At 51.1% G+C, this 12,655-nt stretch overlaps 5 protein-coding genes across 5 annotated transcripts; 3 read left to right on the forward strand and 2 right to left on the reverse strand.

Moving 5' to 3' along the window:
- Positions 1-2,845: 2,845 nt before the first annotated feature.
- J4E93_000226 (uncharacterized protein) lies at positions 2,846-4,211 on the reverse strand (the record flags this gene model as incomplete). Its single annotated transcript, XM_049338189.1, has 2 exons — positions 2,846-3,477; positions 3,527-4,211. The coding sequence occupies 2 exons, from the start codon at positions 4,209-4,211 to the stop codon at positions 2,846-2,848; spliced, it is 1,317 nt and encodes a 438-aa protein (XP_049204074.1).
- Positions 4,212-4,830: 619 nt separating this feature from the next.
- On the forward strand, positions 4,831-5,571 carry J4E93_000227 (uncharacterized protein; the record flags this gene model as incomplete). Its single annotated transcript, XM_049338190.1, has 4 exons — positions 4,831-4,845; positions 4,978-5,089; positions 5,139-5,276; positions 5,327-5,571. The coding sequence occupies 4 exons, from the start codon at positions 4,831-4,833 to the stop codon at positions 5,569-5,571; spliced, it is 510 nt and encodes a 169-aa protein (XP_049204075.1).
- A 576-nt stretch (positions 5,572-6,147) lies between these two features.
- J4E93_000228 (uncharacterized protein) lies at positions 6,148-6,558 on the forward strand (the record flags this gene model as incomplete). Its single annotated transcript, XM_049338191.1, has 2 exons — positions 6,148-6,154; positions 6,212-6,558. 2 exons carry the CDS (start codon positions 6,148-6,150, stop codon positions 6,556-6,558), a joined length of 354 nt encoding a protein of 117 aa, XP_049204076.1.
- A 1,774-nt stretch (positions 6,559-8,332) lies between these two features.
- J4E93_000229 (uncharacterized protein) lies at positions 8,333-10,691 on the forward strand (the record flags this gene model as incomplete). Its single annotated transcript, XM_049338192.1, is given in 2 exon segments — positions 8,333-8,339; positions 8,356-10,691. 2 exon segments carry the CDS (start codon positions 8,333-8,335, stop codon positions 10,689-10,691), a joined length of 2,343 nt encoding a protein of 780 aa, XP_049204077.1.
- A 734-nt stretch (positions 10,692-11,425) lies between these two features.
- On the reverse strand, positions 11,426-12,520 carry J4E93_000230 (uncharacterized protein; the record flags this gene model as incomplete). Its single annotated transcript, XM_049338193.1, has 1 exon — positions 11,426-12,520. The coding sequence occupies one exon, from the start codon at positions 12,518-12,520 to the stop codon at positions 11,426-11,428; it is 1,095 nt and encodes a 364-aa protein (XP_049204078.1).
- Positions 12,521-12,655: the final 135 nt, after the last annotated feature.

Consider the following 12,655-nt stretch of genomic DNA (forward strand, 5'->3'; position numbering starts at 1 on the left):
GTCTGATTACTGAATACGATATGTAATTCCATACTGCATACCGCAGTTGGTTGCATTCGGTTGATCGATCGACTTTCTTTGAAGTTACTTCCACTCGACTGGCTCTCACGATGGAATGATACTTTGCATAGCTATCCTACCATGAATGATGCGCGATACTTCCATCGCCGCTACCTACATGATGAAAGGACCATCCTATGGGTACACTCATCTTGCAAGGAAGTCTTGGTGTCTTCGGAGGACAGCATCGAGCAGAGGATCTTTCTGATCGTAGAAGGAAAGAACATTGTCACGGATGAAAGGACGAGTGCTCTGCACATCAATAATCTTAATACAATCTACTACTGAAAACTCGAAAATAAGAGAGTCTAAATCGGATAAATACACAGAGGGAAGAATCTAAATACAAAAAATACTAGTAAAAATCGTTAGAACACACACTGGCATCGCTGTCCCTCCGACGTCTTCCCTTGCCCAATATCATGCCCACATTCATTGCACATCCCTGGGGCACCTCGTCGTCTTCAGGCTCACCCCGCTCCCAGTCCTCAATCTCATCTTCAGCAAGTTCTTCATCGATCGCGTCGAAACGCGCAGAATTGAATCCCATGTCCCTGAACGCAGAATACATAGACTGACGCTGCGGCTTCGGAAACACCGAAGCGTTGTCATCCTCATATTCAGCGAAGGGATCGGGGTCTGGATGGCTAGCTAGAAGCCGTCTGTACTTCTCCACGCGCTCTTCTTGCGTCTCGATGTGGTCATAGATCGGGTTGTCGAGAGGATCTATGTATCCCACGCAAGAGGATGGACCGCCGGTGTAGGACGCGATCGTGTGCGCTGTTGTGGCGAAAGATCGGCGGGAGATCATTGAAGCAGGAGGATTGAGGAAAGGGTTCTCCTGCCTAGTAGAACCTGCGACTGACGGTTGTGGCACAGGTCTGCGTCTAATTTGTAACGGAGCTGGACGGTCTTCCGAACTGTGGTGCTGAGGAAGGCGAACGGTAGGGAGGCTCATGTTATCATCAGGCTTGATAGTCCTTTCTGGATTAAGCGAAGCCCTTGACTCGTTATAATGCCTTGACGCGCTTGTTGATGAGCGAGAAGGTAAGAGTCCAGGCTGGTCTCGCAAAGCCGGATGGACGTCTTCTTGGTTGTGAGGAATAGTGTATACCCGCTTACGCATACCGGGCATCTCAAAACCAAGATCATTGGCCTGTGACTTGAGTTTAGTGTCTGGAGGCCGGGGATTAGGACCCAATTTGGGGTCGAACAGGCTCGGAGCTGTTAGTTCTTGTTCTCGCCGCCGTCTTACAGTTCTGGTCGAGGCAGAACGGCTAAACGTGCGCTGGTGAGCGGGGACGGTAGATGAACCTAAACTTTGACAGGGCATCGAACCGACGGGAGTTTTCTGCGTTCTCGTGCGGCTATGTGCACGAAGGTGGCGGTGTTGCTCATGCTTCCACTGAGCCCGGAGATGTTTGAGATCCATGCCCAGATCGCATGCTTTCAACATATTGCTTTCCCCACTCGCCTTCCTGATCCAGTAACGCACAAATCGAAGACGTTTGCTCTTAGTGCTGTCCCAGCCAGCAACGCTACGGATCGCATCCATTGTCGTGAACGCCTTGCTGTTGAAGCGACCGACCATACCGGCGAACAGAGCAAAAAGAACATCAGAATTTGATCCCATCCGCGCCATCATACAAGCCGGGCATTGGTCTGCCTGATAGTGCCACTTCAATCCGCACTGAATCGGCTCATGACCAGGGGGAGCGGAAGCACCCGAACTAAAGTTGGGTTGCCACATCCGTAGCACAGGTTCTAGTTGACGGACTTTCAACTTCTGATCCGTCGTTAGAAGGCCGTGAGTCATTACAAGTGGATAAAGAAACTTGCCGATGGCGCCATCGTATTCGTGACGGATCCATTTGAAGATGTCATTGACAAGATTTTGGTTTAGGCCCTTGTGTGTCGTACACAGGTTCGTTGAGCCGAAAGAGAGCCGCGAAGCGCGTAGCCGGCTAGGAAGACGTTGTATAGCTTCCTTGGTATGTTTACGATATAGCGCTTCCTTGCGCTCATCACGCAACTCATTGGGAATAGGGACATGCCGAAAAATACGGACAAGTCTCTTCATGTCGCTGTTATGGAGCCGGCGAGTCTCCATCCTGTGTAGGAATGAAGGCATCGTGAAATGTTGTGAGATGTCTTTGTGGTTGTAATGCATTGTGGGTGCCTTGTGATAATAGTTGTGTTTGGTCTGTTGCAAACAGGGAGGAATGCGGAGAGGTTAAGAATACGCACGGGACGTTTGCAATTAGACAGAGTGATTTCATGATGCAGCGTATATTGCGAGTGATAGGACGCGGCTGTATAGTCTGTGAAAGTTGTCAGTGTGTATATATCATAGGGCAAGCGAAAGAGGAAGAAACAACTCGAACTCAATAAAGTATCAATAGAGACACCTGCTCATATGATCTGTTGAAGTGAAAGACAATATCGGTGAGACACTCATCGGTAAAGCAGCTAAGGTTGATTGGCACTAACGATCGAAATGGCGCAACGTGAAAAGCCGTCACTAACGAACGAAGGTTGTAGTATTTTGAATGGGAAACTCAATTCGATGTAATCCAACCGTCCAGCAAACGCCGTCCCAGAATCGTACAGTCCGTGAATGAATGACGACAAAATACAGGCCGTATATCAGAAATAGCAGGAGAATATGCACCAGTGATGCAATGCAGCGGATGAGATAGAACCATCCGGAAGTTATACACCCGAGACTATACATTACCTGCTGCAATAGCATGATGTTTGTTTACACATAAAAAAAAGGTACAAATTAATGTGAGCTTTCCAACCCCAGAACATTGGCTCTCCTGCCGTGCAGGTTTTGATTGACCTTGTTCGTCAGATCTTTGAAATTTGTGCCAGCCGTTGATGAGATGCTGCTAGCCTTCTTGCGCGAGATGCGAGGTGTCGATGCGCCTTGTGGCACTACACCCTCGTCCTGTGTCAGGCCCGAGGCTGCCGCAGTCGACATGGGTACTGCGGTAGCTTCATTCTCTTTTTCTTGGTCGACCTTCTGCTGTGCTGTAAGACGAGCACGTTCGTATTTGGCAGTCACATCGCCTTTGTACATTGTCCCGCCAAGTCGGTCGAGGTATACGAAGAAGGGTTGCGAAAAGTTGGTCTTGATACCCCAGCTCTGGTGATGAATGTCGTGGTAAGCGGCATTGTTGGGGAAGATCCAGTGGATAGGGTCGTAGGGGAATGCGTAACCGCCGTGATCAAGCACTGTCTTGATGGTAGAGCCAGTGAAGAACCACATCGACTGTCGCATTGTCATGCCGGTGAGCAGATAGCTCAAGCCAGCACCCAGGGTATCGAGCGCGAACCCTTCGATCGGGTGGTTGTACAGAGCGCCGTAGGCATATGGCACATAGAGACGGTGATGCCGCGAATGGAACGTTACTGCGTGGGTTAACAAAAGTCGAAGAGCATGACCCGGGTTGGAACTTACCATATAACCATCTGTTCAGGTGCATGGCACGGTGCAGCATGTACTCCCACGCGTCCATGATGACTATGGCAGCACTGAATTGGATGGCAGGTATGGCATACCAGTACGCAAAGCTAGCCACGGTCATCTCCCAAGAAGCGAAGGCGGGGACAAGAGTCTGCTCGCCCGCAACTGTCGCCGTCTGCAGCAGCGCGGGGTATTTGCCTCCGATGACAACGGAAGAAAGTATCGGTTGCGAGGTAGCGACCTTGGAAGCCAGCGCGATCGGGTTGACGCCTACCGCGGATAAGACATAAGGAACCGCGCGCTGGGCAAGTCTGAGCTTCTGCGCGTACCAAGCCACATCATACTCGGCTTTGCCGGTTGTCGGCGCCTCGTCGATTAAAGAGAGGCTGAAGGATGCGAGTATCTGGATGACTTGCTGGAGTATGACATCGCGCAGCACTTCGTAGCGTGAAACATGGTTGCGCTTCAGAACCTCTGCTGGCGTGTGCAGCCGATACTGCGGGAAGAAGTCGTACACGTCAATGACGTGGAAAACCAGAGAGACAACCCAGTATCCGACGACAGGCAGTGCGGCTTGTATGAATGCATCGGAGACCCACGACGTGAGGGGCTGAAGGGGCTCGAGGGTGTATTCGGGAAGCGGCGGGAGGTCGTAGGACGTGATGTTTGCGCTCGCCATGGTGCGGCAGCGGTGCGCTAGGTGAGCGGATTATCGATTACAACTGTATGTATGCGAGACTGGGGGTTGCGCAGCGCAGCAGGCGAAGACGTCGAAGGTGCAGCGTACTCGAGGCGAGATCGCGGTGCTGGGCCAGCTATGGGGTGACAAAGACGGAGCCGGAAGCCGCGGACCAAGGAAATTAGGGAGAAGGCGCGATGCGACGGACGAGTGATGTCGGTATTCGTGCTGGAGGGTGGATGGCGCGCAATTGACCAGTCGAGCTCAGAAAGGAGAGGCTGAGGTGGGCGGAGCAAGGGTTGGGTGAAAGTCGTGTGAGAGTGGTGCAGCAGCGTGCCTGTGACAGCACCAAGGCATGACGGGGGTTTACGATGTACGCGCGCATCATGACATTTCGCCGCCGGGCGCCCGGGCGGGCCTAGTCGCTCAGCCACTTGCACTTCCACCCGTTGCGGTTAGCGCGCTTTTCACACCCAATTTTCGACCCCACCAATTTCTCCTTCACGCCTACAGGCCAGCGCTTCTTTTCCGCTCCAGTCTTCAACCCCTCGCCTGCCCGCCCCGACCAACGTACACTCTTTCTACACATCCCCAGACCCTACTTCCCTCTACCGCCAACATGATCATTTTCAAGGTACGTTGTGCCTGCGCTGGGTCGCTCTTACCTGCGCCCTACCCCGCCTTCCCTGCTGCACTTGATGCTGCTTTGCGCATGCAAAGAGCCTTTTGTCTTCTCCACTAGTCGCGTAGTACTGACTTCTTCCAGGACATCATCACCGGTGACGAGATCATCTCCGACTCCTACAACCTCAAGGAGATCGACGGCGTTGCCTACGAGGCCGACTGCACCAAGATCACTGTCGGAGGAGAATCATTCGGTGGGTACCGCCATGCGAGATGAAGACCTGGCAGACTAACGACGTGTAGACACCGGTGCCAATGCTTCCGCTGAGGAGCAAGAGGAGGGAGCCGACGACCAGAAGGAGACCAAGATCGACGTCGTCTACTCTTTCCGCCTGAACGAGACCGGCTTCGACAAGAAGGGCTACCTCACATACCTCAAGGGTAAGAACGCTAGGGCAAAATCTTCCAGACCCAGGACTAACGATAGACAGGTTACATGAAGTCAGTCAAGGAGGCCCTCAAGAGCAAGGGCGCCGACGAGGCTACGATCAAGGACTTTGAGAGCAAGGCCTCCGGTTTCGCCAAGAAGATCATCGGCAACTTCAAGGACTACGAGTTCTACACTGGCGAGTCCATGAACCCCGACGGTATGATCGTCCTCCTCAACTACCGCGAGGACGGTGTCACACCTTACGTTACCGTCTGGAAGCACGGTCTCGAGGAGATGAAGGTCTAAGTCCAAGAGGACTTGATTATGGGAAAGACGAGGCTTGGTTCACGGTTCATTGAATTCACGATTACCTATTGCATGTTTGGGAAATATCCGCCATAGTGCGAAAAGCGGAATGGCACAAATCTAGACGATCTTAAGGAGCCGTACACGATACAGCATATTATTCTCTGCCCATGCGACAACCTGCCACGTCCGCAATAACTTTAACACGTGTTATGAGGCTTGGTGGAGGCGACTATAAATGCTGAAATGTTGAGTATCATTCAATTCTCGCGGCGATGTCAGAATCAATATCGGACCATATCCACGGCTGGCACTTAAAATTCCGCCTAAATCAGCGCTTGGTGAAACATCTCATCGCGTGACCACGCGATACCGCGTACGTGCACAGACCATAGGTTTCATCACCTAGCAACAGCAGCCTCAGGCACACATTCAGCAATCCTCAGCCTTCCGCGACTCAACCCGCTATATCTTTACGTCCTGAACCCATTCATTCTCCTTCTTTGTCGCCGCGATCCTGCCAATTTCCCTGTCGCATGAAGTCCAAGGTACGAAGGAACACTGTTGCCCCGCGTCATGACGGGTAACGGTGGTCCCGCCGTTTCGCTACCGGCAACTCCGCACCACCGCTCTGGAGCAGCCCTCAATGAGCTGATTTGCTCGCTGGAAAGACAATGGAACATCGGTCTCAGGCTTCGTGGTGATGGATGGTCGCCAAAAAAAGCCATCCCGGACGATGCGGCCGACAAGGTCCATGCGCTCATCAAATTCCTCTTCTACAGCGCACCAACGGCGCTCGAAGAGGCGCTCGAACAGTTCAAGGGGAAAGCCCCTGGTCTGTCACGTGAGGAGCGCTTGGACAGGCTTCGTGAGATTCTCTCCCGTGTAAAAAAGGGTGAATTAGAGTCGAAGGGCAGGACGCCAAGGAATGAGCCGCCTAAAGTGCGGGCGACACCCTTTAGTGGTGAGTACAAACTTGCTTTTTAAGTTCCCTCCAGAGTTAGCACGTACATTTCTTCCATGCCGGTAGACTATATCCGTGCTTGATAGGGCCTCGGAGAACCCATATGTCTTGCAGACTCTGTGATAGAGATGGTCCACGCTATGCCTTCTTCGGCTTGTAATTGCTTTGTGGGTCGGACTGTCAGCATGAAGCTATTCCGTCATCATGTCAGCTGCCATTCTTAGTGCATATCAACGAACGCATGTTGTTTGCATAGATATTACCTCAGTCAGACTGTAGCTAATCGGGACTGGAATGGGAGAATGACCTTGCAATAGCTAATACAAAGACAGGAGTCAAGCCTACCTCGCAAGCAACAACTATTTCACATGACGTTCAACACGGCGAACATGAGTCTTATGCTACTGCTGATCCAGGATCCCCTACAGACGTTGACACCGACGATGAGACGGATCAAAAATTCGAAACACCGCGATCACCGTCCCGGTCGCCGTCACCATCACCCTCGCCATCCACTAGGTCAGCACGGACGCTCTTTCAGGCAAGTAACCATGCCTCTTTACATATCTCTAAGAAAAGGCCATCTGAAAGCTCCAATCATTCCGAGAACTCACAGAAGTTGACCAAAACCTCGAAAGGGAAACAGGCTGTCAAAACCTTCGATTCTTCGCCTATTCCGCCACCGCAGTTTGACTTCAAGAAGCCAACGCTTGAGATGGCTCGCTCTTTCCATACTGTAAATTCCGTTTCATCTTCGGTCAACACCTCCTTCAACAACACCACATTCTCCTCCCAAGAGACAGCAAATACGACAAACACTTCATTCACCTCGTACGATGGCGCCATCGAATTACGGGAAAACAGGTCCTCTAGGCCCCAATTGAAAAGGACGAGTTCGACTACAATCGGTTCTCTGGATGATTTGGAGCTCGACCAAGCTATGTTGCATCCTGGGAGCGAAGTGTGTGAGAAGGATATACAGCATAACCTGAACGAACACTTGTCTCAAGGGAGTAGCGGTCAGAACAGATCTACTTATGGCTCTGTTGATGAGACTGGCCTTCTTGAAGCATCTTTCGAGGTTGAAGAGAAGGAGACTGACCCGCGAGCAATTCCACATGACAAGATGGAAAGTTCCAGACCATCCGCCGTTGTTGACGATCGCCGTGGGCAATCTCGTGCATCATCGCCGCCACGGGTCCCATCTAACGGAGTTCCAAACGGTCAAGAGAAATCGCCGGCTACTGTGCAATCTCCCTCGAAGATACCGCACGAGATTCGCGATCTACCTACCCAAAATCTCTTCGTAGACGCGCTCCCAACAGGGCTAGAACACATCCCGTACCATATCTTGTTCATATGCGAACGTCTAGCGATAGACCACTCAATCTCAATCTTGGACTTGGTAAGCGGCATGGATATCTCTACTGTATCTTCCGATGCAGAGGCGTTTTGGTCTTTCATTAACAAACATCGGAAAATACCGCGTGTGAAGCTGCGGGAGTCAAGCCGTCTCTGGCAAGCTGCCAAACGTGATTTTGATGGGTTCACTTTCAGAGGACACATCAATCTCAGCCCCAAACGCACTGGCCCGATTCTAAACCTTACATTGTTACCGGTACAATCGGATCGATCATGCCGACTGGAGCGAATGTTTGGCTCCGACCGCTTTCTCTACTTATACACGCCAGTCTTCGACTTCTCCGAAACAAATCGTTTCACGGGTGAGCGGCTTCAACAAATTCGCAGTCAATTTCAAGCATGGCTACTCGCAGAACACCACTTCTTGAACCGCAAATGGAGAGTCTTCCATGTTGAAGATGTGAAGAAGCCCAAAACCGCTCGACCCAAGGACATGGTCTATGACAAAAGGATCGTGCTGTTCGCCACCGAAGGATGTGGAATTGAGCAACCCTATTCAGTGGGTCAAATGCTCGATCGATTCCTACCATTCTACATCAACAGACACCAAGGTTTCTGCAAAGCCTTTGCTCGAATTGAATTGGGGCTTTCTCGAACCACCCCTACCTTGTGCTTTGAAACGTCACAAATCATCCACGTGGATGACGAATTGGCCACAAATGATCCGGAGGACACTCTGTACAATGACTCGAACTTAGAGTGGCAAGCAATTCCGGGTGGCACGGTCATGAACGATGGATGCTCAGTCATCTCCGTTGGCGCTGCATTAGCCATATGGCAGCTATACAAGAAAACAACCGGGATGAAGGGACCTTTACCCAGTACGTTCCAGGGACGCATTGGCGGAGCCAAGGGACTTTGGATGATTAGCGCGGAATCCTACACCAAAAATCCGGAGCATCTTAAGCACTGGATCAAGATCAATAGGAGTCAGTGGAAGTTTCATCCACCCGCCGACGATTCAATGCACCATCATCGAACCTTTGAAGTGTCCAACTTCAGTTCTCCGCCTTCACAGTCGGAATTGCATATATTGTATATACCCATTCTGGTCGATCGGGGCGTGAAGAGAGAAGTTATTGCTAGTCTCATGGAAGAGCGACTCGAAAGCGAACGCGAGAAGCTGCTACATTTACTACCAGATCCAGTCAAGGTCTACGAATGGGTTCATCAGAACGGTGCGAAGACTCAGGCTGAACCTGACTGGCAAGCTGCACTGCCGGTATCCTTAGAGGAAAAGTTGAAGTTCTTGCTCGAGGTGGGCTTCGTACCTACCAAGTTTCCCTACCTTGCCAGGAGTCTCGAACGCTTTATCCAGACAAAGCATGTCTTCCAGGAATCCAAGCTACGTGTGCCTCTCGCAAAGTCCGCGTATTTTTATGGAATAGCAGATCCTTTTGGAGTCTTGAAACCAGGAGAGATTCAAGTACAGTTCTCATCCTCATTTATCGACGAGGATACGGATGAAAAGTACCTCTGCCTTAGGGACATGGAAGCTCTCGTCACTCGTCAGCCTGCTTGTCGCCGCTCGGACATTCAAAAAGTCCGCACGGTCATACGACCTGAACTGTCGCATCTGGTCGACGTGGTGGTTTTTCCTTGCAAAGGCCGATTCCCACTAGCTGGGAAGCTGCAAGGAGGCGATTACGATGGTGATATGTTCTGGGTTTGTTGGGAACCTAAACTTGTGCGCCCTTTTCTGAATGCTCCAGCGCCAATGACTACCCCCAAGCCTGCAAAATACGGCATAGAGACACGGACCGAGAAGCTCGAAGATATCATGAACACCAGCGAACCTGAAGAGGTGGACAACTTCCTCAGTAGAGCTTTCGAGTTTCGTAACAACTCATCGCTGCTTGGTCTAGTCACCACTTTCGCAGAGAAACAAGCATACACCGAAAACCGCATTCATTCCCGGGTACTTGAACAACTGTACGATATGCACGATTTGCTAGTCGATGCGTCCAAACAGGGTTATGTATTTACGCAGACAAAGTTTGATAAATACGTGGCCCGATTGAAACCAAGACAGCCGCGTTATAAGGAAGAGATGAAAAAATGCGCCAGCAAGGGGGACTCAGCAGGTGTTGAGAAAATCCGCAAAGCAGATCGGCGAGTCCGATCCAACCACATCATCGACTATCTCTACTTCGACATTGTAAGAGCACACAATATCGAGACAATGCGTCAAGTCAAATCCATTCTCTCGGAAGCTATTGAGCCAGACGACGCGCTTTTGTATCCAATCGATCACCTCGCCAAAAAGGGATCGGAAACTATCAAGCAAGAAATCCTCTCTCTGACAAGAAAGCTGGACGACGTCAATTGTACTTGGAATGCCGGCTGGCATGGGGATGTGAGCACGACGGAGCGGCTTAATACTGTTGTAAACAATTGCTATCAGAAGTTCCAGGCTGTCCAGCCCGAAAACCCGGGCGACACCGATATCCAGCCTCTGCTTGATGATTACCTTACGCCCGGTTCATGCATGTGGGACACCATCAAGGCATCAGCGTTATATGCACAGTTCAAGAGGCCGGAGAAATCCAGTTTCGTTCTGAAAATGGCAGGACGAGAGCTTGCGAGTCTCAAGGCAAACAGCTCTGAGAAATCCAGAGCTATAGTCTCGTCCATACGCATGAACATGAAGCCGAAACCAATCAAGGCACAGGTCCAGTACGAAGAGGAAGAAGAAGACGACTTTCAGACCGCGCTCGAGGAGCTCACCTTGTAGTTACCTCCAATTCGTACGGAAACGGTGTTCATCTTACGACGCTTTCACGTATCGGCTACCTCTCACTTTGGCATCATACACACATTATTCGCGCAGGATCATTACAGTTATTTGGGTGCTCAGGAGCGCTTATACAATCATTTCCACAGGGTCTTGATCTTTCCACCAGTGTTCGATCCACTGTATTTACTCATTGGGTACTCGAAACATCACTGCGCCATCCATGGCTGCCGTTGCAATACCATGTACAAATTAACGTCTCTGGAGTCAGTCCAAGAGTCTCACTGAGCCATTCATAGCCACATCTTTTTAGATGGGGGCACAAACGTAGTATTAGGAGGAGGACGAAGAAGGAAGGAAAATGAAGACATTTCGGTTGAGAGTCTGAAGAGATGTATAGAGGGGGTTAGAAAATGGAAGTGGAGGTATAATTAGGGGTCTGCTCCATGTCACTCGTTTGTCTCTTCGAATGATCGTAGCTCCAAGGTAATTTATTGTGATTTCGCTCCTTGCTCTCAAATCGGTGCTTTTTGTACTCTTCTACTCAATCGTCATATGCATAGCCCTGAATGATATAGATCTATACGTGATGAATATGCAGAAGCGCACGCATCAACCAGCGCTTGTCGCCTTTGAGCAATAATTGGGTATCTTTAAAAACATCAATCATCTTTAAAAACATCAATCATCTTTAAAAACATCCGCGGCTCTCCAGTACATCTTTAGCACACGGTTCACCCCACCGTAGGCGCAGCAGCTGCAGCCTTGATCTTCAGATTCCTCCTCTCTTCTTCTCTCCGCGCTTCCACACCAGCCAAGAACTCCATACGACCCAGATAGGCTTCCTTGGTCTTTCCATGTGTATCCAATTCCTCTGCGATGCCCTCTTTGTCCACGAAACCTGTCCAGTCCATGCGCGATTTGTCCACCACATTGAGCTTCTGCGCCTTCTCGACCTTCTTCGCGACCGAGATGTCTGTTTCTGGCGGAATTTCCTGCTCGCGTTGTAGATCGGCAGCGGCGGCACGGGGCCAGAAAAGTTGGTGTTCGGGTGCGAGGGCGCGGACGTAGCCTGTAGGGTTGGGGTCGAATCGGGATGGACGGCGGAGGGGACGACGGATCTTGGGTCCACTAGACTCGGAGGGATCTTTTGGGGATTCTGTTGTGGGTATTGTTGCTGCGGACGCATCGAGTGTCTTCCACCCATCTTTGAGGTATTTGTCGAGCTGCGAACGTGGAACTTGCTTCTCCTCGGTCGTGTCCTGCCCAGCGAAGGTGAAGACTTTCTTGATCGTGAGCTGTTCTTCCTCTTCCACTGATACTGGGATGCTGGCTACGGGTACGTGATTTTGTTGTGCAGCTGTTTCATGTGATGCTGTGGAATCCAAAGGCTTCAGAGGCGCCGCTGTCATTTGGGCCCATAGCGCATCGACATCTACAGTTGCGCCCTCGGTCCTTGCAAGCGGTCTCCGTTCCTTTCCTTCAATCCTCCGTTGCGCCCGCGTTTTGACAAGTCCGCCCTCCCCGCCTTCATCATCTGATATGATCAGCTCGTCTCCATCATCGTTGCCGCCTTTCTTCCCCTTCTTCTTCGCCCGCTTCTTCCGCGCAGCTTGTATTGTCACTTCGTCTCCAGAATCAAGGTCTTCATCGGCAGGCGCTTTCCGCTTGCCCGTGCGCTGTGTGGGTTCTATCGTGACATGGTCTTCGTCTTCGGAACTGGATGCCTCTTCGGGAGGCGCGGCTTCGGGGTTGAAGTCCTCGTCGGACGACTCGTGGTACTTCTCGTCGACGTTCTCGAGGTCGTCGTCGCCATAAGTGTGTGGCATGGTAAAGTGGGTATTGAGTCGGAGGCCTGGGATCGCGTCGCGCAAGCCAAAACGAAGATGCGCCAGATCGACGGCCAAGGCCAATGGGGTCTAGCGTGGCGCAAGGGCGAGCTCCAGACATCTGGATTGTTCATA

This window comes from Alternaria ventricosa (genome assembly GCF_023758065.1).
Source record: "Alternaria ventricosa strain BMP 2768 chromosome Unknown scaffold_1, whole genome shotgun sequence".
NCBI lineage: Eukaryota > Fungi > Ascomycota > Dothideomycetes > Pleosporales > Pleosporaceae > Alternaria > Alternaria ventricosa.